The following is a 25,423-nucleotide window of genomic DNA, read 5'->3' as shown; positions in this document are numbered from 1 at the left end:
ACAACGAGATCAAGAATTTATGGAACCCGCACACGAAGAATCGCCTCGTTATCCCGAAAATGCTGCTAGATTTCATCCGACTGATGTTTGTTTAGATGAAAAAATTCGGACGTGATGTGTTGTTTCTGTTATGTTTTTCTTTTTGCTTGATGTTTTGAAATCCAATGCAGAGTTTAAACCACTCCAAATCTGAATTTTGTGGCATAAGTGTTGTAGAACATACTTGGGTTAGTATGCTGGTCCGGAATAGAAATAGTCGTACTTAAGTCGGAGTTCAGAGCCACCCTCAGATGATTTCCAAATCGCCTTTTTGACAATTCTCTTGAATGACGCAAAGCCCATGTTTGAATGTCATAAGTTATAATCCACAAGCTTTCTGGTTGTACAATATTTTCGAATGTTGAATGGTGCTTTGGACTTCTAAGTTAGAGTGATATGTGCCTGTGCCCGTAGCCCACCAATTGTAACCGTGCTTATTACGGCTTGAGCCTCTCAAGTTGCTAACCCTACAATACTGGATGGGTTTAACACGCTCTTCTGACTACTTTGAAGTTTTAGACTTGCATTCGTTGATCCTTTGACGACTATATATTAACGAATGAGGATCCTTTCTGGATCCTTTTTGTGAAGATCCTGGAGATTCTTAAATCTTGTTCTTTTATCGTACATCGTGAGACTAGAAATCATTTTAAATACTTTTATTTTAAATTAAATATAAAATAATACCTGACGAAAATTGACCGCATAATATACAATGAACAGACATGATTTGAGAATTCTCAAAATCCTCATAAAAAAAATCCAAAAAGGATTCTCCTGATGTATTAATGGCATATCAAGCGTAGATATTAACCATGTGGCGTGCATCTCAATCACAAATTGAAACATTGCTTTTGTTAGGAAAATCTTAATGATATATTGATCCTATATTTCCCTTAAAACGTAACTTTGAAGAAAAGTTAAGAAAAGGTCACCCTTCATCTTCTTCAAAAAATAAGAAAAGGTCACACATTAGCAATAAAACTTGTTTATTGATTGGTTGGGATAAGTTGTAATCAATTAAAATATATTAAAATATATTATATTATTGTATGAAATTGTGAAATGAACATGACTGAACATAATGGATTAGGATTTTACAATAAAATGAGTTATCTAATCGATCCTTATACATGAGTTACAATGGATTAGAATTTCATAATAAAATGAGTTATCTAATCTATCCTTATACATGAGTTACAAATTCTATCTTACCAGTATCTGTCAATCCAATAAATTTTTTAAGTTCCTATTTCACTCAACCTACCAAACGGACTCTTAAGTCCGGTCGTTGATTTTACTAAGTTGTCGAGAAGAACAAAAAATTGTTTTCGTTGAAAATGCATATCATCATTTATTTATGAAAATTTGCCCAAACCAACCCCAAACCTCATCGGGAAAAAGAGTCCGATACGCACAACCAATTCGTCATCTTCCTACTGATTAACCGGCAGACGTTGAAGATGATGCGGGCGACGACAATTTCTTCTTCATTGAATGTTGGTTATGGCATCGCCAGCAGACTCAGAGGTATGTCGCCTGTGCCTTGTTTTCTTCATAAATCTACTCTCCTTCTCTTCTTCAACGTTTACTTGGCTCCGTTTCACTCTCGACCTTCTTATCCAACCAAATCTACAAACACCCAATTGCGTCAGCTTGTCAAAGTAACTAATCTTGAGGATGCACTCCATGTGTTCGACGAATTGCTTCAAATGCGTCCTCTGCCTTCCGTCGTCCGTTTCAATCAAGTCTTGACTCAAGTCGCCAAGTTGAAACATTATTCGGCAGTCATCTCGCTGAATGACCAAATGGAGCTGTCCGGAATTCGTCCTGATGTTTATACTCTAAGCATCATCATTAATTGCTTTTCCCATCTCAACCAAATGGAATTTGGTTTATCTGTCTTGGGAAAATTCTTCAAACTTGGTTTTGAACCGACTGCGGCGACCTTCTCCACTCTAATCAATGGATTCCTTCTTCAGGATAGAGAGGCTGATGCTGTCGGGATTCTGAATAAGATGGAGAGTGGTGATTGTAAGCCAGATGTGGTTACTTTCGGCACACTAGTAAAGGGCCTTTGCATGAAAGGTAACAACACTGAAGCTATTCAACTACTTAGGAAAATGGAAGAAGGAGGTTGCAAGCCTGGCATTGTTATTTACAGCACGATCATCGACAGTCTTTGTAAGGATGCTATGGTGGTTGATGCGATGAACCTTTTCTCTGAAATGATGAGTAAATGTATTGAACCCGACATCATTACCTATACTTCTTTGATTCATGGAGTATGCAAATTAGGGGAGTGGAAAGAAGCTGCGAGATTGTTTAATGAAATGGTGAGCAAAGGTATTTTTCCAAATCTGCAAACCTTCAGTGTATTGATAGACACCCTTTGTAAGGAGGGCTTGGTCGGGAAAGCAAAAAGCATGGTCGAAATGATGACGCAAAGAGATATTGAGCCTAACACTGTTACTTATAATTCTCTTATGGATGGTTATTGCTTGCGAGGAGAAATGCGTGAGGCAAAAAAGGTTTTGGAACTAATGCTCAGAAAGGGCTACACAGTTGATGCCTATAGTTACAACATACTGATAAACGGCTATTGTAAGCATAAAAGGATAGATGAGGCGGTGTTGCTTTTTGAGGAAATTTCTAGTAGCAGAGTCATTCTGAATGTCGTTACTTACACCACTCTCATGGACGGTTTTTGCAAAGTAGGGAGAACACAAGATGCACAAAAGTTGTTCTCTCAGATGCAAGCTTGCGGCCATTTTCCAGATGTTCAAGCCTATGCTGTTTTATTGGGTGGCCTGTGTAAAAACCAACAATTTCCCGAGGCAATACAATTGTTAAGAGATATGGAAAGTAAGAAGTTAAAGCCAGATATTATGATTTACGCTTTTCTTATTGAAGGATTGTGCATTGGTGGGAAAATTGACTCTGCAAGGGATCTCTTTCGCGGTTTATCATCAAGAGGTCTTCAACCTAATACCAGGACGTATAACATAATGATTAGTGGATTTTGCAAAGGAGGGCTAACAAACGAAGCGGTAAAATTACTTAAAGAAATGGAAGAGAAAGGTTGTTCTCCAAATGGTTGGACCTATAACATAATCATCCGAGGCTTTTTCAATAACAATGAGCCATCAGAAGCCATGGGACTTATTCAACAAATGGTGGGCAAGGGTTTTTCTGCAGATGCGTCGACCACGGAATTGATAATTGATTTGTTGTCTAAAGATAAAGTAGATCCTGCTTTGTTGCCATTGATAGAAAGATCGTAATGAAGTTAATTTCTATCTTGTAAAGTTGAAACAAATCCTTCTAATGCTTATTGTTAATTTTGATAGTGTTGCACCTTTCAATCCCATAAATGCATTTTAATACTATGCATACATTGTAGCTTAAGAAAATTACAGACCCCCTGCTTTTTTTTTTTTTTTTTTTTGGTTTACGCTTATGTCAGTGGAGGTGCATAGCAAGAATAAAAGGGTGACTCAAGCCAACAACACTCCCACTTTGCGAGGGTCGCGGGGGGTGAGTACGTCTATTGTATGCAGCCTTACCCTTGAGTTGCAAAGAGACTCTTTGCTCAACTTGAACCCGTGACATTTCGGTCACAAAGGAGCAACCTTTCCTTTGTGCCAAGGCTTGCCCGATCTGAATAATTAATTTCTCATCTTGATGGAAGACTCTAAGGGTGTGCTAGATTTCTCAACGCCAACTGTTTTGCAGGGAATGAAATTCAGCAAACAGTGTTGCTAGAAGATGTCTTGGACGCTTATGTGAAGGTACGTGTTTTGTGTGTGTTTAATAATATTGTAAACATAGTATGTTGTGATCCTTTTGCACGAAGTGAAGCATGAGTAGCTTTGGGCTTATGAGACACTTCACGTGTGTACCGTTGATGTCAATGTCTTTCGCGGGAGCATCCATTTCCACGTTCAGGTGGAAATAGGGGCTCAGAAAGTTACAAAAAATTTAGTGTGATATGATGACGAAGTCTCTGATATGGAGGATCATATTGTTTGCGGATGAAAATGGAGACATGCTGATCGATTTGAGTATGGTTACTTGCAGTCCCCAGCCATGGATTATGAAATATATGATTCTCATTAATTCGGTTGAGACGCGGGGGATTGTAATTTTCAGCTGAACCTAGTTGCTTCCCCAATGCCTCTTTACTTTAGTATGGTCCCTGTGCCTCCTTCCTTGCCACCAACGTACGCTACTAGGAGAGCAAGCAAGCTACCTTGCTTGCATTCTCAATACGTAGCTTCCGCGCCCTTCCTGCCTGCTGAATTTGATGTGATTAACCATGACAGCTCTTGAAATCCTATTGATTATGATTAGATGTGTCATTGAAACAATCCTTTTTGTCTCTGTTTTATTTTCGGATTCCGAGGATGAGCTAGCCGATCTTAACATCATTTATGAGGAGCCGGACAACTCTTTTTGTTTAAAACTTTCTTGAACCGAAAACAAACTTTGGGTAGGATGCTGTATCCTCTCTCTTGGCTGGAAGAACTGACAACGAGATCAATAGGTTATAGAACCCGCACATGAAGAAGCGCCTTGTTATCCCACAAATGCTGCTGGATTTCATCCGAATGATGTTTGTTTAGATAAAAATTTTCGGGCGTGGGATGTTGTTTCTCTTCGGTTTTTCCTTTTTTCTTGATGATTCATATCCAATGCAGAGTTTTACAACGTGGTGTACACAAACCACTCCAAATCTGAATTTTGTGGCGTAACAAGTGATGGATTATTGATCCTTTGTCGACGATATACTAACTGCACATCCAGAGTACATATTGACGGTAGCGGCACGGATTGCCCTAGTGGTTAGGGACGAATTTCAAACCCATATTCTATGCAGCACATCCTGGTTTCAATTCATGGGGCTCGTGAAGCACACGATGGTGGCCCAGGAAAAAGCTAAAATGCCTCTGTAAGTCTTTTCGGCCTCCGAAAGAGTAGACTACAGTGGCGGTCATCAGATGGTCCCCCTGTTTAAACAAAAAAGAAATGTTTGGGAACCGATAAAGAGAATCGAGTTAGAAGTGAACAATCTTAATCATTTAAGCTGCAAGACTTGCCTTACTAACAAGAAAAATGACAAAAGCACACAATTTTTCTCATCTTGCACACCCTTGTTTAATCTTGTTCGTTATTTCCTATTAACAATGTTGTTATTTTTGTCCAACCGATACGATATTCACTTTAGATATGGAAAAATAAAAGAGAAAATGGAAAGTCTTTTATTTTCTTAATGTTTGGATATAATATAAGAAACTAATGGGAAGAAATTACAGTTTTGATCATTTTTGTTTCTATGTCAAACTCTATAAACCACATCCAATTAGTAGGGAGTTTGAGAGCATGTTAGGATCACTTAGTATCATGGGCTACTCTTGGGCCCAATTACAGCTGCCATGGGCTGTTGGACTTCTAAAAGCTTCCAAGATAGTCTAACCTAAAAATTTTGGCCGAAATAATTTATGAGTTTAACATAACTCCTCACTTTAATTCTTAAAATTTAAAATCGATACAATTAGTCTTTGAGTTTGTCCACCATCAATCATTTTGGCCCTTCCATACGAAATCATTGTTAAATAATAACAAAATAACAAAAATACCTAAATTTTTGTTGAATGATTAGCCCATAATTTATTACAGTGAGGCTATTTTTGTCAATTTGATCCCTATTTAACAGAGATTTTCATAAAAGAACTAAAATGATTGACGGTGAACAAATTTAAAAACTATTTCTAATGATTTCACATCTCAAAGACTAAAGTACGAAATTAAGTCAATCTAAAATACCATTTTAGGTAAAATGCCTTCCATATGTGTTGTACGCATTGTTGCAAGGTTATGAATGAAAAGATGAATCTGCTTTAATTTTTTCTAATTTCCTGCATTTTCCCTTTCCGTTATGTTGATTCTCTTATCCTATCAGAGAACCATCTGAAACTGTTTCTCTTGCACTATTTTTTTCTGTTTAAGAACCAAACAACGACAAACAATCCATCATGCACAAAATCACCAAACAAAAAACCAAAACACCCGCAGAAGGAAGAGTACGAAAATGAAAACTTTACCGGCTTTCATATGGTAAAAGTCTGAAGCGGGATACGCATAAGCCTTCCTCTCACAATCACCGATCATACGAACCACGCGCGATGGATGGCTGTGAGGAGAAAGGTCTACAAAGCCATCTCCCACCAGAACTTTTGCTTCATACGGTGTGCAATATGAATAAGAAATAAACAAGTTACATAAAACCCTTATGAATCTTAAACACACTCAAACCGCGGACCCTTTCTGTACAAAAGGAGAACTCAGAATGCTTCATCAAGTTTAATCAGCAAACTACCACAAAAGAAGTGCTATCAAAGGAGATGCTAAACTCATAGCATATACTATCTCGGAACAGTTACCTACCCTCGGACTTCACCAGCTGTGAGAACACTTTACTCATAGAAACACCTGAAAGATCATCCACACTCGAGACTTCAAATTGCACAGCAGAGTCATTTGTATCGACGTTACTGTAGTTGTTGATTTGCGGGGATAGCTCACCAATCATATTGGTACTATTTTCTTCAGCGTCGCCTGGAATTTCTGCCTCTTGAAGTTGAAGGGCATACTCTAGATTCCACAACACATCTCCCATGGAGGGCCTGTCAACACCATAGTCAGCCAAGCATTTCTCAGCGGTTTCTCCAAATTTCCTCAGAGAATCTGGTCTGATTTTGCCTGCAAGAGTTGAATCTATGATTTGCTCCAACTGCCCCTTCTTCTGCCATTTCATTGCCCATTCAGCCAAGTTCACCATTTCCCTCGGAAGAGACGGATCTATAACAGGTCTTGCACAAAGAACCTCAAACAAAACCACCCCAAATGAATACACATCTGATTTCTCTGTCAGTTGTTGCCTTCTAAAATATTCAGGATCAAGGTATCCAAAACTTCCTTTAACTGCCGTACTGACATGGGTTTGATCGATTTCAGGCCCCGTCTTAGAAAGCCCAAAATCAGCAACCTTGGCCATGAGGTTCTCATCAAGCAAGATGTTTGCGGATTTCACATCACGATGAATAACTGCTTTTGCATAACCAGTGTGAAGGTAGTGAAGTCCTCTAGCAGATCCAATGCATATTTCAAGCCTTTGTTTCCAACTTAAGCTGGGGTGACCTAAGCCATAGAGATGACCCTTCAGGGTTCCGTTCTCCATATATTCATATATCAGAATCATCTCATTCTTGTCATCACAATACCCAATCAATGAGACAAGATGGCGGTGACGGAACTGAGATAGCATCTCAATTTCAGTCCTGAACTCTGCAAGTCCCTGTTGAGACCGTGGATTTCCCCTCTTGACAGCCACTTTAGTTCCATCGTTCAAGGTTCCTTTGTATACCTTCCCAAAACCACCGATTCCAATAACCCAGCTCTCATCAAAGTTATTCGTAGCCTCCTGCACTACCCCAAAAGGAAAACGATAGCTATAGTTAGAAGCAGCACTAGCAGTTGTCCCATATGAGTATTTACTTCCCATGGTGTGAGAATTGGTTCCATTCATGGAAAAGGGACTCCAAGTCTTTGAGTGGCCTTGATCTGCCAGTCTCTTCCTTCTTCTGCACAGAATAAAGAGAACCCCAGCCAATGCCACTGCAATAAATAACCCAACGCTGGCACCCACAATTACTCCAATGTTACTTTTCGAACTTGAATTCAAAGAAGAAACTGCTGCGTTTGTTCCACTGAGGCTGCCTGCTGAGTTGTTTATTTTCATAATCTCGAGCCCATTTAGAATGGCATTGGGATAAGCATTGTTTACAGCAGAAGGGCCAATACTAATACGCAGCTTATTTCTCACAATGGACGCTGTAACAGTGTCCAGATAATATGGCACAGCCAACTTATTAATTGTCGCAGTACTCAGATCAAGATCTGGAGCAACATTGGAAGAGTCAACATAAACATTGAAGTACAGCTGATTGAGAGATTTACTTACTATATCGCAAAAGTGAAATCGAACAAGGTATTGGAATCCTGGATCCACTGTGAACTCCCAGGTAACATTGAAATTGCTGTTTGGATTATCTGCCGAGTTCATCTCAGTAAGGGTTCCATAGACAGTTTGTGGAGCAATGTCTTCAGTTGCCAAACCAACATCATACTTAACAGCTGCAATGTTCGAAAAATCTTTTGCAAGGTTCTCATTTACTAGAAAACTTTGGTCAGGAACCCAAGTACGCCACAGGGTATCATTCTCAAAAGACACTCTTGGTCCACCCATATTCACCCTCCAAGCTGTCTCCAGAGCCTGATTCGTCAAACCCTGGAATTTCTCTGACCCATAGCTGGCATCATCAGTGATGAGTTGGTCGGGGACTGAAACAACTTCTATAGCATTTAGGAATGCAAACGAGTTGCTGGACGGGGTGAAGGTGATAACAAGGCTATCTGAAATCACGTTCACCGAAAATTCTTTAAGAGAAGTGTTTTGAACACTGAAATCAGTAAGGAGGGCAAAGTTTTGGGCGGAAATGGAGAACTTCGCCTTGCTCAGATCATAACTACCAAAAACAAACGGATAGAAGTAAAGGCGGATCCAATGCCTACCGCTATGGCTTATGGAAAAGGTGTACTTAGAGGATTCCGGGAAGATTCGCGCTGTCTGATACAGCGGTGAATCATCAAAGGAAGTGATTGATTTCAAAGAAACATTGGCAACAACGTCTTTTGGGGATGAAAGATATTTGGAAGCCAAGTTATCAGCTAGAAAAACACGGTTACCCACTGTAGTATTGGCAAGTGATCCACAGTCTATAAGGTAATTGTCAGCAGGAACAAATCCACTACACAACAATCCCAAACACAATGGGGATAAAACCCAAATGAACAGATCAAATTTAAAACAACCCATCATCCAAAAGTTGGGAAATTTATTGAGGAACCCAAGAAATTAGGGTTTCTTGAGCTCAATTGGGAACAAAAAAATCTGGGTTTTACACAGGAACTCTACTGATCAATCAGAAACAGAAATTTAATGAAAACCCAGAAACAGAATTGATTGGAGAAGTGAAAAGATGTCACCTTTGAGATCAACTGAGCTCCAAAACAAATCTGATGCAATCTTTTGAGGTTTCAGTAGCAGTTTTTTTTCTCTCTTTCTCCCTCTAAAGTTATGAAAAATTGCAAATAAGAGGAAGAACAATCAAGATTGTATGCAAATCTGGCAAAACACAAGCTGGTTTGAAGTAGATGACAAACTAGATGGATACTGACAGGTTCAAAGATTCTTTTAGGCATTAAACTATCCACGAAACTGCACCAAACAAAATGGGAAACGGCGTCAGACGTGCAAAGAGATGAGTTTAAAATTAATAAATAGATAAGTAATTAATTAATTAAATTAATTAATTACTTAAAAACCGGCCAAGTTTCAGAAGGGCTTACCTTGGTTTGGTAGAAACTAGAGTGAAGATTGAGAATCTATCTGCTTGGTGGAGAAGGTAAATTACAAACAAAAGGGTTTGGTGCAGATTTCACTCTACAGAAAAATATCTGTCCGAAATGAAAATAAATAATGAAGGCTTTTTTTTTTTTTTGTTACATTGTTTTTTTTTTTTCCCTATTAATTTATAGAAAGTTTAGAAAATAAATAATGAAGAGGGTTTATTCTTGGCAAGAGGTTTTTGCCCATTGTCTTTTTACTCAATTAATCATATCAATTTTCAAAATTATTAATTTATTTTTTTAAGAGAAAATGCTAGCTTTATTGATGAAGAAGACCTCTACTAGAGTACCAATCTTGATAGAGTACATCCCATATAACATTTGAGGTTCCTCAAACTAAACTATAAAATCACCGCTATATAATTTTGACTTGGCAAGGTTATTAGTCACTCCATTACATCTTCGCGAAATTTACTACATTCTTGTAACTCAAAAACCAGCTCCTTAATAATGTAGGCAGCCACAGACTTCAAAAAATCGGATTCCACTTGTCAGATGAACTAAAATTTTAAGTGATTTGTCATATAAATTTTCCAAAATTATTAATTTGTTATTTCACCAACTCAGTTAAGTTTTTCATCCAAAATGAGTCATGTGATTTGTGTTTAGAATTATTTTGAATTTTGAGCACCGTTGCACACGTCTGTTTTTAATTTTTATACAAACATATAAATGAAACACATCTGCTCTCTACCCAATGTAATAGCTCCCAGCCTCCGCATCATTCACTACTCATATTTTATCTAATGGCTGGTTTGGTATTACTGTACTTTGAAAAAAAAAATTGTTTCTGTTGTGCTATGAGAATAAGCTGATATGAAATAAAGCAGCAGAGTGTTTGGTAAACTTTTTTGTAAAAGTGCTTTTGGAAAAGAAAAAAAAAACGGTATTATAATGTTTAATAAACTTTTATGTGAAAGAAAATATGTGAAAAAAAGTTGGTTTTTCAAAGCTGGGTTTTGCAGCTTTGTGTTTTTGGCTTTTTTTCACCCAAAACTGTAAAAAAAAAGCTGAAGCTAAATGTTTACCAAACATAAAAAAGCTCCCAGCATTTTTTTATAACCATTTTTTTCAAAATCACCTCAGTACCAAACTAGGGCTAAAACAATAGTAGTTATACAATAGAGAGTTTTAACGAAAAGCTCACGCAACTGTTCACTTTAACGAAAAACCATATTTTTACACTAAAAAGTCAATCCTGGTACTATTCACTTTACCTTTTATTTTGTCCTTATCATTAAAACTCAAAGTTTTCAAACCATTTTCATTAGTTTTCCTTATACAATAATGCAACGGAACTATTGGTACTTTAAAAATCTAATTTACGCTTTTATAAGAGAATTTCTTTTTGTAAACATAAAAATTTTTTAACGCACAATTAAATCTTTAGAGTGCTAATCATTGTTCTCTGTTTTTTCAAATTATTAATCTCATAATTGACAGAAAAATTATTAATCTCATAAACAATTAGCAAAATCATCCAATAAAGTGTAGACACATAGAAAAATATGTATCATATAATGTGCAGACCTCCTTAACAAGAGAGGTCAAATTTTCAAATTATATTTTGTGATTTACATTGTGTGGCGATTGATCATTTAAAAATGAGTTTAACCATATAAAATATGCTCTAACAATTTGATGACTCTAGCAATTTGATCACTCTAGCATTTAAAGAATAAACTCAAAGTCAATGGTACGTTTCTAAAGCATCCATTGTCCCCGTATCCAAGCAAGACCTTGGTTTCACTTTCCCCGCCTCCTTTTTTTGGTTTTGAATTCATGTCTTACATTGTCGGTGTTAGAACTATGTTCTTGATGGTCTCGGACAATGGATATAACTGTGAGGTTTGACTACTCCCTTCAGTTGGTATTTTAATTGGTGATAAATTACAATTTTTCTTTGGTATTTTGATGTTGTATGTCTGTGGTTTAACTTTGTTTCTTATTTGGGGCTTTTGAAGGTCTACATATGTTACAATTTAAGGCGAACAATGGTTGCATTGTGGTGCAAAATTGGTTACCTGGGAACCACGGCAGGTCATCCTTCACCTAGACTTCTGGGGTTTTCTCTACTAGCCACTTTTGGTTGGTATGTTAATTGATGATAAATTACAGTTTTTCTTTGGTATTTTGATGTTGTATGTTTGTGGTTTAACTTTGTTTCTTATTTGGGGCTTTTGAAGGTCTGTATACGTTATGACTTAAGGCGAACAATGGTTGCGTTGTGGTGCAAAATTTGTTTTATGGAAACCATAATAGGTCATCCTTCACCTAGACTTTGGTGTTTTCTCTACTAGCCACTTTTGGTTGGCCTCCATGGAAGATTTTTCATTTTGAGTTGAAACCTTTTTATGTTTTTCTTTTGTGTACTATTTCATATATGTTGCATAGAGGAATTGTTACTCATGTTTTGTTGGCATAAGTGGCGCTTCTTTCTGTATACCTATTATGGAATCATAATTTTTTGAGCCCATAACATGTGACGCGTGGGTGAAGCAAAATTTAAAATTCATAATGCTTTATGTATATTTTGTAGTACTATTTTACATTGGGTTTGATCCCACCATGCAAATTTTGACTCCATCACTGGCTATAGTTTTATATTACCTTTCAATTCATCAACATTACTTGTCAGTTTTTATAAAATTAATTAGTTATTAGTTTAGCAACACTTATTTTTCAATATACCCAAGGAGGTTGAAGTTGAATTTGTAGATAATGTAAACAAATGGAGATTATTACAAGAAAAAAGTGGAAGAAAGTCCTTGTTGGGCAGTTGGCAAGTGGGCCTATAATTTGAATGTTAATAGTAATTGTAAGATGATGGGTGTGCCAAGCTTAGCTAGCAAGCTACAGCCGTGGACTGTGCTTCTTTTGGTTGGCAAATGGAAACCCTACACGCATAGAACAAAACAAAACTCGAAAACTACATCACTAACGTGTTACGTGGTGGGGGAGTGTCAATTAGTCAAAGGGACGCGGCAATGCACCATAGGACGACACAAATTAAAACCAATTAAAAGGATATTGAACAAGACATGAGAATCTACATCCAAGTATGTGCCAATGACCGGCAGATGATGTCAGTTCAAAGTTTCTTTCCCAGAACTTGTGTGGTGGATATTTAACCTACTGAGAAATGCTAAGCAGATTCTTTTGAATCTTTTGAAGTGGGACTCTTATACTCTCTGTTACTTCTTGTTTTTTTTACACAATGTTCTATAAAATTAGTAGAGAAATGCTAATCAGACTCTCTCAAATTGGGACTCTTATACTCTCCGTCACCTTATATTTTTTGCACAATGTTTTATAATGTTAGCAGAGAATTGTACCAAAAATAGAGGTGATGGAGAGTCCGCCTATATATACTCGTCTTGTGCGAGGGTCATAATTCACAATTCATTTAGCATCTGATATAGAGAAGGAGAAGGAGCTCTGCAAGAGACGAGACATATTCTGCCGGAAAAATATTCAGTCATCCATTAGCGATGGATTACTGGTCTGCTATTCCATCTGATCTTCAGTCTTTTATTAAATTAGAATATTATAAAGATTATTGTTTGCGTAGCTTTGCTCAGAAGGTTGTTAAATTTAATAATATCATTCTATATTTTGACCAAAATCTTTCTTTACCGAAAGATTCAGAGATCTATATTAAACATTTTATCATAAAATGTTTAGAGAATAATTTTAAGGTCGAAATATGCAGTTACTGTCCTTTATTCAATATTATTATTGAATGGATATATAATACTGATTATATACAGAATATTAATAAATTAATCACCATTGTCGATCATTACGTTACTAATTATATCAGACATGTCGAATTATTTATCGACAATGGTGATATTAAGCATAATAGTATACATATAGGTTGTATTGTTAACTATGTCATAAAGTTTTAATAATTATAATATTTTATAAATTTTATTTGATTATATCAAATAAATATTAATAAATATTAATATATATATATATATATATATATATCATATATACTAAAACCCGTAGGGGTTGGGTACTGTGGATGACCGGGCCGTTGTGCGTCTATTTAGATTTGGGATTTTTTGCGTTCCGAGGGTTTCGACATCTTTAATTGGGGTAAAGAATTCCTGCTGTTTCCCCTTTTTCCGTTTGGGATTTCTGGGTTGTGGCTGGGTTTTTGGTCGATTTCCATCCCTTTGGGCGCGGCCTATCTTCAGATCTCTGCAGAATCAATCTTATATAGCTAAGGTGTGTTTTATAATGATTGTTTAGGATTTTTTCTAATTTGGATGAAACCCTAACGATTTTTTCTAAATTTCCCAGAAACTCCAGAGTTAGAGAGAGCAGTTGCAGTAGCTGTGACTTCTATTTGTTTCTCTCTTGAAAAAGGTATGAACTCTAATTACTCTGTCCCGGTCAAATCTTACAAAGTTTTCGGCTTTTTCCGATTTTAACTTCTGGGTTACTGTTCTTTCATAATTTCGTCATCTGGGCAATCTCCAATTTTCGTGATCTGGGAAATCTCCAATTTTCGTATTTTTATGTGGTCGTTTGGTTTCCGTTTTCGGTCTGAAATATTCAAATTTTTATTTGAGTTTGCTGCGATTTATTCAATTGAACTAGGGTGGGTTTTTCAGAGATGGGAAAGAAGATATGAACAGAGAAAAAAAGGAGTTGAAAGGGAAAGAGAGGGGAGACAGAGATGGGGAAGTTGGAAAGAAGAAAAATGTTTTCGAAATAGGCGGAGAGGGTGAGGAAAATGTGGGTTCCTCCTAGCCTAACCTTTGATTTTGTTGGGAAATTGATTGAGATGATTCATTTTTTACGATCCGGTTTCACCCTTTTTTTGTTTTTTTCAATTATTATTATTATTATTTTATTTTATGAAATCCTGTTCAGTGAATTTATTTTCTAGGCGATTCAATTACCCAAATTGCCCAAATATAGATATACTGTTTGAGAAGGCAATTAAAAATTTACCCATTTCTAGAATATGACGAAAAATAGATTGTATATGGTTTGTTTAATAAGAAAGTATGTTACCATCATCATCCTACTCTTTGGAAAATTTAATTGCAAGCTAAGTGTGAGATTAGGTATTCGGAATAGCAATGTTGTATAAAGAAGTCACTTATCCATAGAATTTTTGTGAGGTAAAAGATGCTTATTGGGGTCAAGAGATTTTAATAGTTCTCTTTACAGATTATTTGTGTTAGATATACTGTATTGTTATAGTTTAAGAAGAACTAAAATGTGTTGGATCATTTGGTTCTTGATAGTTTAATTTAAGTTTTCATTTCTTTTCCCAATTATGCAATGCTTTCAACGAAAAAAAGAAAGATCATTATAATACTATTTCTGTTTTGTGTATCTCATTTGTGACTGCATTTTCCATTGTAGATCATTATCAAAGCAATTTATATAAGCTACAAAGTGCTTTTGCTGAAATTGAAAAAAAAAAAAGGTTAGCCAACTTACTAAGTAGTGTTAAGTTCACAATTTATAAATTTTTATTAATCGTATTGATAATTATTGCTTTAAATAAATAAAAAATGGATTATTACAATGCTATTGTTTTGTATAACTTATTTATACTATGTTATCTATTGCAGATTATTGGCACAACAATTTATATAAGCTACAGTGCTTTTGCTCAAATTGGAAAGAAAAAAAAAGTGTAAGTGATTGACAAGTAGTGTAAACTTTAGAATTTACAAATTTTTGTTAATCATGTTGATAACTGTTTGTACATATATATAAATATGTTCTGGTATTTGTATCACCTTTTAAAAATTTATGTATATCAAATATCATCATGTGTTAAAGTTGTATTTGTATTTATGTCTTTTATACTGTGATTAAGTCGGTTCTTTCTTTTTTACAATGAGATGTGATATTTTTTTCCTGTGATTTTGCGGGTTTTAGAGCCTTGAATTATGCATCCTAAACTGATACTACATATTGAATTGTTTACATTATACTAAATATTTTGTTTTTTAATATCAGGTTTGGGTGCCCCTCTCAATGTAGCAACACGAAAAATTATCTTCAGTAGCTGTTTATTGATCCCAAATTCTTTAGTCTAATAAATTGCAATTATCTTCTTTTATGTATTTATAAACATGCATGATCAAGGCTACTAAAGTTGCAAGAATTTCTGGGGCACCACTTAGTATGGGGGTGGAGTCAATCAACTTGAATTGACTAGAGGTTTGACAAAGGTAGATAAATTTTTTTTTTTTCCGTTTTGTTATTGTGTTATTCGGTTGCTCTTAATCTTGACAATGAATTTGGTTTTGTAATAATTTGTGAATTCTTGAGATTTTTCAAATTGATTAGATCACGCCTTTTACTTTTGTTTCAATACGCCAAAAAACGAAAAATTTCGGAATTAACAAGTGTAGAATTTGGCTGTGTAAATCCATAATATTTTATACTTTCACCAGGTTAACACTTTGGTAATGAATGCAGTGCATTCTTTAATAAGATTTCTTATCATCCCTTCATCGTTAATATCCTTTTGGTATCTTGCAGATATAAGCAAAGTGAAAAGTTTCGACTGTGGATTCCATGAGCATTTTGAAAGTAGTATGCTTTTCCATATGTGCTTTTTCTCTGATTGTGTTCTAACTGATCATTGCAGTTGAAAGATTTGACGGTTAAGTTACTAACAAAGCAAAGACTGAGCCATGGTGAGACACAAGCTTTCGGCACACCTTGCAGACTGGTGGTAAGATTTGAAAATTAATATGGTATTCCTATATTTTTGTTTCTTTTTCATTTCAGTTATTATTCTAGCTGATTTCAGTAGAGTTTGATTACTGGTTGGAGCTATAAGCTCTTTGTCCTGTTGTACCAATTAAAATTCGGGGCTTTTTAGACATGTTCCAAGTCATGGTTTAACCAAAGATTAGAGATAGTCTCGAGATATTCTTAATTGAAGTGATGTACTTTTGAGTTTTAAGTAGATGTTTCAAGTCATTGTCTAATTTAAGCATGCATGCTTAGCGTCATCCAATATAACTTATTCAAGGATTAAAATGTTCTGATTTGGTATAGGTAGTCTTGGTTTAGCAAATTGGCAGCAAGATTGCACTCCTCACTACGTTGTAAGTTCGACTGACTCATTTGATAAGAATTGTTTCAATTTATGTTTACGGTTTCCATTTAGTGTAATCCCGCTGCTCAGTTTCTTTTCAGAATTGATTTCTATTCCAATTTCGCAATGTTTATATTTTTCACCATGTTGGAAGTTTTAGGGTCTATGATTTTCATTTTTAGTGATGAATGTCCATTTATAGCTATTATTTTTTTAATTTAGATCATTCAAGTGCGAAGCATTGGTGATGGAAATAAATTTGTTGCAATGAATTACAACTCATAAACAAACGTTTCCTGATGTGGTAAAATGGTTTTACCAAGTCTTTTTCCTTATAGGTAATAGATCATCTATTATATATAATAAGGACTGAATTTGTTTCCTTCATAAACAATTTCTGAAATTCTTTTTCTGTTTCTCTAATAATTTCAGTCAACGATGCTAAGCAAAATGAAAACAAGCCCATCAGATTAAGGAAGTCCAATCCTACTTATTGTTCCTTATTGTAGATAGTGTTGTAAGTACATTTTTCACATGTATGTAAATAGTATGGCATATCATATATACATTTAAAACTTTCTACATGTTTTGTACAGTTTGAAAACCCGCAGCACCGCGCGGGCACTCTTGCTAGTATATATCTAAGAGTTAATGTAATCTTAGTTGCAGATCTCATCTGCAGAGTCGTATTGTTGATTCAAAGATATATTAATAAAATAAAGACTCTTATTTTAATACTTCAGTTTCGATGTTCAGTATTTCACATTAAAGAGAATTCAAATTAAAATTCTCTTAAGGCTACTGGGCCGTTAGGCCCGTAACTTAAGGCCGTGGTGGTTATTTAACCTACCTGTAATGAAAAGAAATACTAAGCAGATTCTTTTGAAGTGGGACTCTTAATACTCTGTCACCTTTTGTTTTTTTTACACAATGTTCTATAAAATTAGTAGGGAAATGCTAATCAGACTCTCTCAAATTGGGACTCTTATACTCTCCGTCACCTCATGTTTTTTGCACAATATTTTATAATGTTAGCACGGAATTGTACCAAAAATAGAGGTGATGGAGAGTCCATAAAGAGTCTAACTCCTTAGCATTTCCCTGGACCTTTGTGATCAATGGCCTTGTTCTTGGGAGGTGGCTTGTCTACCCTCCCATTTCCATACTCTCCCCATGTCTTCCTATGATGTGTGGTCACGTTTAAGCCTCGTCAACATTTTATATTAATTTTTTATAGAAATAATAAAACAAAAAGTAATAGGAATATAAAATGTTGACGTGGCTTAACCGTGACCACACAAACAGAAGGGCATGAGAAGAGTACGGAAATGGGAGGACACACAATCCACCTCCTTGTTCTTGAGCATAGAGAGGCCGAGGCAGCAATACTTTTCAACAAAATGATGGAGAGTGGTACTAGTAGCCATAATTGGTTATGAAGGGGCCTTTGCATGATTGGTAAAAACACTGGAGCTATTTAACTACATTGGAAAATGTAAGAAGTAACTTGCAAGCCTAACCTAAGTCATTTACGCGCGATCATCAACAGTCATGTAAAGATGCTCTAGTTGTGGATGCATTAACGAACCTTTTCCCTGAAATGATGAGTAAACGTATTGACCCAAACGTCATTACCTATACTTCTTTGATTGACGGAGCATGCAAATTAAGAAAGTGGAAAGAAGCTACGAGATTGTTTAATGAAATGGTGAGCAAATGTATCTTCCAAATCTGCACACCTTCAATGTCTTGGTAGACACCCGTTTTAAGGAGGGCTTGGCCGGGAAGCAAAAAGCATGGTCGACATGATGACTCAAAGAGACATTCAGCTTAAGACGGTTACGTACAATTCAGTTATGGATGGTTATTGTTTGCGGGGAGAAACGGGTGAGGCGAAAAAGGTTTTGGAACTAATGCTCAGCTAAGGGCTTATGCATTTGATGCTCATTGTTACAACACATTCATAAATTGTCATTGTAAGCACAGAAGAAAAGATGAGGCCTGGATGCTTTTCTTGGAAATGTCTAGGAAATGACTGGTTCAGATACTGTTACTTATCACTCTCATTGACGGTTTATGCAAGATGGGGAGACTACAAAGATACGAAGAACTTGTTCTCTCATATGCAAGCTTGTGGCCAACTTCCGATTGTTGAAACTTACAATGTTTTACTTGATGGCCTTTGTAAAAACTAAGAATTATGACGTTATTTGGAACGTTTAATTAAGGATTAATTAAATTGTTTTAAACTTACAGATTATTTCAAACAGTTGTCTGTTTGAATTTGAATCAGACTACCTATGTATTTCTAACGTGCATATGCATTTTAATACGTCAATTTTGCAATATTCATCCATACAAACTTCCTGAGAAAGAAAAACACAAAAGTTCGCCACAATCAAAGTTTTGGTGCTAAAACTTTGATTATAGATAATTGAATTCGGGTGGAGCTGACACCTTAGAACTACAAGCATTGAGTATGGCCGAAATTCTATTTCAATAACATTGAAAATCTGCAAGCCTCTATTTGCAAACTCCGTTAGTTCATTGCGTTTCATAATTTTATTTTTTGTAATTATATACGTATCTATTTCGTAGTATATAATTTTGTTGCATTAGATTTTATTTTCATTAAATTAATTGATACTGATTCCGCCAAGAGAAATGAGTGATGGGCTGCTCTTCTCTCAAGCTTCTCAAATTGTAAAGGAACACAGGAGAACCAGGATGTTTGTGGCAAAAGAAGTCATTTCCTTTTCGTTGACATATTGGTAGTTTTTGACCTAAATGCCGGTGGCAAACGATTTAATAATAGGTAGACCACATTTTATCACTTCTATAATACAGATAGGATCGACTAGTAAAAAGTCTCACCTCCAAACAAACCGTAATACTATGTAATCCTCTTAATATTTTGTATAAAGGTGAGATGACAAATTAATGATTTTTATTAGTCGATCCTAAATATAAGTGATGTGCCTTGCACATTTTACCACATTTACCTCGCACATCCAATATAAGTCATGTGCTTCGCTCATTTTACCGCATTTTATTCACTATGAAGTGGATTAAGACCCACTTTTTCGGTGAAATATAGACAAGGCCACGTTGGCAATACATTGAAATAATATTAGTTTTGAAAAAAAAAGGTTTAAGATAAAAAGTTGATTTTAAAAATTCCCTCAAAAAGTCAAAAGTAGGCTTGGAAAGACGTGTGTTCATGTTGTATGTTGAAAAAAAGGTTTAAGATAAAAAGTTGATTCTAAAAATTCCCACAAAAAGTCAAAAGTAGGCTTAGAAAGACGTCATGTTCGTGTTATGAGAACTTATAAGGGAGAATAGTGTTAAAAAGACTAAATTTACAACTAAATAATATATCATTATAAAAAAACATGTTAAATAAATATTTAATTAATAATTTAATCATCAGACTTCTTATTATTAGTTTATACAATTTAGTTAGAAATTTGGTATGCATAACATTACCGGTTAGAAAGAAGGGCTGGTGGTAATTGTTTGCGTTGAAAAATGCATAAAACCCTAACCATCATCTTCTTACTTGTTAACCCAGACGCTGAAGATGATGCGGACGACGACAATGGCTGCTTCTTCTTCTTTGAAGGTTGGTTATGGCATCGGCAGCAGAGTGAGAGGTATGTCCCTTGTGCCTCGTCTTCTTCATAAATATACTCCTTTTCTATTCTTCAACAATTACTTGGCTCCATTTCACTCTCGACCTTGTTACCCAACCAAATCTAAAAACACCCAATTGCATCGGCTTGTCAAAGTCAATAATCTTGAGGATGCACTCCATGTGTTCGACGAAATGCTTCAAATGCGTCCACTGCCTTCCGTTGTCTATTTCACTCAAGTCTTGACTCAAGTCGCCAAGTTGAAACTTTATCCGGCAGTCATGTCGCTGAATGACCAAATGGAGCTGTCGGGAATTCGTCCTGATGTTTATACTCTAAACATCATCATTAATTGCTTTTCCCATCTCAACCAAATGGAGTTTGGTTTATCTGTCTTGGGAAAATTCTTCAAACTTGGTTTTGAACCGAATGTTGCGACCTTCAACACTCTAATCCATGGATTCCTTCTTCGGAATAGAGAGGCTGATGCTGTCGGGATTTTGAATAAAATGATGGAAAGTGGTAATTGTAAGCCCAATGTGGTTACTTTCGGCACACTAGTAAAGGGCCTTTGCATGAAAGGTAACAACGCTGAAGCTATTCAACTACTTAGGAAAATGGAAGAAGGAGGTTGCAAGCCTGACATTGTCATTTACAGCACGATCATCGACAGTCTCTGTAAAGATACTCTTGTTGTGGATTCATTGAACCTCTTCTCTGAAATGATGAGTAAGGGTATTGCCCCTACTGTCATTACCTATACCTCTTTGATTCATGGAGTGTGAAGATTAGGGGAGTGGAAAGAAGCTACGAGATTGGTCAATGAAATGGTGAGCAAAGGTATCTTTCCAGATGTGCACACCTTCAGTGTCTTGGTAGACACCCTTTGTAAGGAGGGCTTGGTCGGGGAAGCAAAAAACATGGTTGAAATGATGACTCAAAGAGATATTGAGCCTGACATGGTTACGCACAATTCACTTATGGATGGTTATTGTTTGCGAGGAGAAATGGGTAAGGCGAAAGAAGTCTTTGATCTAATGCTTAGCAAGGGGTTCGTGGCTGATATTCATAGTTACAACATACTGATAAACGGCTATTGTAAGCAGAGAATGATAGATGAGGCAGTGATGCTTTTTCTGGAAATGTCTGGTGAAGGATTGGTTCCGAATACAGTTACTTACAGCACACTAATAGATGGTTTTTGCAAGCAGGGTAGAATACACGATGCACAAAAGCTGTTTTCCGAGATGCAAGCTTGTGGCCAACTTCCAAATGTTCAAACTTATGCTATATTACTAGATGGTCTGTGTAAAAACCAACAACTATCTAAGGCAATTGAATTGTTTGGAGAGATGAAAGGCAAGAAATTGGATCCAGATATTGTGGTTTACAATATTCTTATTGAAGGTTTGTGCATAGGTGGAAAAGTTGAATGCGCAAGGGATCTCTTTAACGGTTTGTCATCAAAGGGACTTCAGCTTAATGTCAGGACATTTACCATAATGATTAGTGGACTTTGTAATGCCGGCCTAATAAATGAAGCGGAGAATTTACTTACAGAAATGAAAGAAAAAGGCTGTTCACCAAATGGTTGCACCTATAACACAATTATCCGGGGATTTTTCAATCAGAACAAGACATCAAGGGCGATGAGACTTATCCATGAAATGGTGGAGAGCGGTTTTTCTGCAGATGCGTCAACTGCGGAATTGATAGTTAATTTGTTGTCTAAAGATGATGTAGATCCTGCTTTGTTGCCACTGTTAGAAGATCATAATGAAGTTAATTTGCATCTTTGAAAGTTGAAGGAGATGCTTCTGACTATCGCAGAGAACTCTGGAATTGTTGCACCATTGACAACCATGGTGTCCAAGGTAAAACACACATTATCAGTTTTGTGTTGTTTGGGACAAGTTTTTGCATTTTATTTTTGACATATTCTTAGCTAGAGAACTTGGTAGATACATTAGTATAAATTTTGATATCGTCGAAACAATTGCTTGATGATTTTATTAATAGCTTTATAACATAATATGATTTACTTATTTAAATATCACTATATGATCATCAATGGAAGATGCAGGCTTCGAATGTTCCAACATTACCAAAGTAAAAAACTATCGCTGAACCAAGAGTTAGTTGGTAAAAAAAATACTTTAAATTAGAAAATATGATTAAATATAAAGGGATCTATAAATAGTTTTCGAATTCTATCCATGTCACTAGTAAATTATGTTTTGAAGGAGAGACATGCACAACAACAGCTTGGGTGGAGCCGTTCCTGATTTTCTTGGCACCTTACCTAAACTAACTCAATTGTAAGATTTTCCCAGAAAATGTCTCCTAATATATTACACTATAGATATTTAGCTACAGTTTTTGTCCTCTACTAAGAATTTAGCGGACAATAAACCGTATATGAACGATTTAGTGTCATATTATTGTTTGTTTAGTGTTCCTCAAATCTTAATTTTTTGATTAAAAAAAAGTGTCTAAACCGATTATGTTTTCGCATATTTCTCGTTTTTCTTTGCTTTTTTTGGTTGTTGACAAGTTTAGCTTCTATTTTTTTGGGATGAAGGTCGTTGGGTGGTGGTGACAGCAGCAAGCTACCATTAATTCTTGGAATTACAATTCCAGCTTTCTTTGTGTTTTTGTGGTCATTGCAGCACACCATGCAGGTAATTACGCATACAACCTAATCTCTGTGTATCATCATCGTTAAAAGAGGTAGTAAACTTAGGTAGGGACCTATCTGTCCAGTTAAAAGTTACATGACTTATCATGTGAAAAACAACGTTACACTTAAGTATTTCTCCGATCTTGAATGACTTATCTAATCTACATTTAATTAGTACGTTGATGGTATTCTAAACTAATAATGCATGATTAGTTTGCAACACCACCTTTGTAGCGTATCATATGTAAGTCTCGATTTTTGTTAGTGAGGAAATCTTAGGTCGAAGAGTCTGACCGTGGGTCATCTCTAGACACCTAATAAGATATTGCCCTTTTATCATTTACTTTTCACCTAGATAAACATGTATTCGAAGTATAATAATATAATTGACATGTCAATAGTCAATAACGTGTTGATATACTTACAAATATTAAAAGGGCGGAACAATCACGTAATTTGACGACCTGACTCAAGATTCTCTCATGTTAGAGTTGTATTACAGAAGGAGGACAATCCATGTGGATTTACTCAATATTTTATTAACTAGAATATATGCTTGTAAGTTTTAACTATTGTGACTCATATTTTTGTGCATTTTATAGGGCAAAATGGTAGAGCCAACATGCCTAATGGCCCAACCACTACAAGGAGTGCCACCTGCACCGTTGACTGGCTCCTTGTCGCCGGCCGGTCACCTTTTGTTTATAATTTTTTTTTTTTTGTTTTTTGTTCTTTTAACAAATGATAGATTTTGTTAGATTAGTCACCGACTAGGTTCGAACTCACGTTCCTTTCCCTCACTGTGGTAAACGGCCGCTTGAACCTTATGTTTATAGTTGGTGTCATGTATGTGCGAGTCAAAATTGTATTCATACATGGTTGTGTTTGAAATTTTATTATATTGTTTGCCTTCATCAACAAGAAGTATCAAATAATTCTTACAAGCTACATTTTGGAATTTTTGAACGTGTGCTACAAAGTTATAACATAATTCTAAGCTCTCCCTAAACTAAAACTCTGGTAAGTGCACGATGACTATTTCAGAATACCAATAATAATTGTCATAAAAAAGTGTACATAAAGCTTAAATGTTTTAATTTTTCTTCAATAGTATGTACCACTTGAAAAATGAATGCCTGAGATAGAAGTTTGTTCGTTGTAGAAATCAAATCTAACGATTAGAGTAAGCCTGACAATTTTTAGCACAACTTGTTTACTCAATACGAAAATAGCAGGTATAGAATCAACTTGTTAACGAGTTGTACCATTGACACAATACGATCAGTTAAGAAAACATATATAACACGAAAACGACACGAAGTAACAAATAAATAGCATTTTCACAAGCTAGATGCTGGAAATTATAACTTTTCTTTTGGTCAATAGATGATTGACAATCGAGATTTTCTTCAGTAAATTACCATTCTCATAGAGGACTACAGAGTGCGGCCCGCTCCACCACTCGTACTCGCCGCTGCATACGATCTTTTTTCTTCTCCCTTAGCCAAACTTTACCATGGAAAATCTTTATTTTCCTTCGTCTCTGGCGTCCTCTTCTTCTCTCTTTAGAGCAATTCCATTCCTAAATGAACAGTAATAGGCCAAATACATCTCCACCCCTAAAAAAATACGCTGGCACAAACGATCTTCACCTGGACCCAGCCTGTTTAAAATATTTTAAATTTTTTTATACAAGAATAAATAATTAAAATAGTTTTAATTTTAGATAGGATTTTTAACCAATTTCGTCTCGTCACGTGTCATTATCCGAACGTACTATTTTGTGAATAGATTTCCGCTAAGATTTTCAACCAATCCCAACGTGCCATGTGTCACTATCTGTTTATAATAATTTAGCCAAGATTACGATAAGATTTTCAACCAATTTTATCACGCCACGTGTCATTATCCAAATGTACTATTTTGTGGATAGATTTTCGATAAGATTTTCAACCAATCCCAATGCGCCACGTGTCACTTCCTGTTTGCAATAATTTAGCCAAGATTTCGATAAGATTTTCAACCAATCACGTAGTGTCACGTGACATTGTCCAGAACCTCATCCTTTCTTTTTTAGTCCATATAAACCCTACATCTATACATCCATCCTCACACCAAACTCAATCCTTCTTTTTAGCTCAGAATCCTTCTTCATCGTTTTCAAATCTCGAGTTCATTTTACAATGTCTTCTTCAAGGAGAGTGTATAAACAATTTGAGGAGCAACATAAAAGACTGTTGGCACAACAAGAAGAATTGGTCAATCTCGAGGAAGGTGGAGGTGGAGATGAGGCCTTCGCAATGGAGGAGGATTAGGATAATGACCATAGAAGGCAGAGGGCCTCATATTCCCGCCGTGTCATGGAAGCTGTGGGTCAGATAGCCAAACCCAGATGTGCCGCAAACTTCAATAGAAAAAAGGAAAGACGAGGTAAAGATCTCTTGGAAGATT

The 25,423-nt window shown here is 35.8% G+C and overlaps 2 protein-coding genes, 1 long non-coding RNA gene and 1 pseudogene across 8 annotated transcripts; 3 read left to right on the top strand and 1 right to left on the bottom strand.

Moving 5' to 3' along the window:
• Positions 1-1,339: 1,339 nt before the first annotated feature.
• LOC137716223 (putative pentatricopeptide repeat-containing protein At1g12700, mitochondrial) lies at positions 1,340-3,386 on the top strand. The gene has a single exon (XM_068455648.1). It carries the CDS (start codon positions 1,503-1,505, stop codon positions 3,321-3,323), a length of 1,821 nt encoding a protein of 606 aa, XP_068311749.1. The 5' UTR covers positions 1,340-1,502; the 3' UTR covers positions 3,324-3,386.
• A 2,737-nt stretch (positions 3,387-6,123) lies between these two features.
• LOC137715080 (receptor-like protein kinase HERK 1) lies at positions 6,124-9,410 on the bottom strand. Its single transcript, XM_068454302.1, has one exon. It carries the CDS (start codon positions 8,978-8,980, stop codon positions 6,479-6,481), a length of 2,502 nt encoding a protein of 833 aa, XP_068310403.1. The 5' UTR covers positions 8,981-9,410; the 3' UTR covers positions 6,124-6,478.
• Positions 9,411-12,983: 3,573 nt separating this feature from the next.
• On the top strand, positions 12,984-18,850 carry LOC137714759 (uncharacterized). 6 transcript variants are annotated; one of them, XR_011065458.1, is made up of 8 exons: positions 12,988-13,809; positions 13,885-13,950; positions 14,962-15,025; positions 15,174-15,238; positions 15,568-16,291; positions 16,621-16,670; positions 16,883-16,998; positions 17,093-18,847. It is a non-coding gene; the product is annotated as an uncharacterized lncRNA (long non-coding RNA). The 6 variants fall into 6 exon arrangements; XR_011065454.1 differs by having other exon boundaries at positions 12,984-13,072; positions 13,632-13,809; positions 16,621-18,844; XR_011065457.1 differs by having other exon boundaries at positions 15,568-15,782; positions 16,205-16,291; positions 16,621-18,850.
• Positions 18,851-20,151: 1,301 nt separating this feature from the next.
• Positions 20,152-23,697, top strand: LOC137715495 (putative pentatricopeptide repeat-containing protein At1g12700, mitochondrial; annotated as a pseudogene).
• Positions 23,698-25,423: the final 1,726 nt, after the last annotated feature.

Source organism: Pyrus communis, chromosome 14, assembly GCF_963583255.1.
Source record: "Pyrus communis chromosome 14, drPyrComm1.1, whole genome shotgun sequence".
In the NCBI taxonomy this organism is placed as follows: domain Eukaryota; kingdom Viridiplantae; phylum Streptophyta; class Magnoliopsida; order Rosales; family Rosaceae; genus Pyrus; species Pyrus communis.
Note: the sequence above shows the minus strand (reverse complement) of the source record. Positions and strands in the feature narration are given on the sequence as shown.

Bases quoted from the DNA above. Each gene is read 5' to 3' on its own strand.
- LOC137715080 (XM_068454302.1), bottom strand. From the start codon at position 8,980: ATGATGGGTTGTTTTAAATTTGATCTGTTCATTTGGGTTTTATCCCCA.
- LOC137716223 (XM_068455648.1), top strand. From the start codon at position 1,503: ATGATGCGGGCGACGACAATTTCTTCTTCATTGAATGTTGGTTATGGC.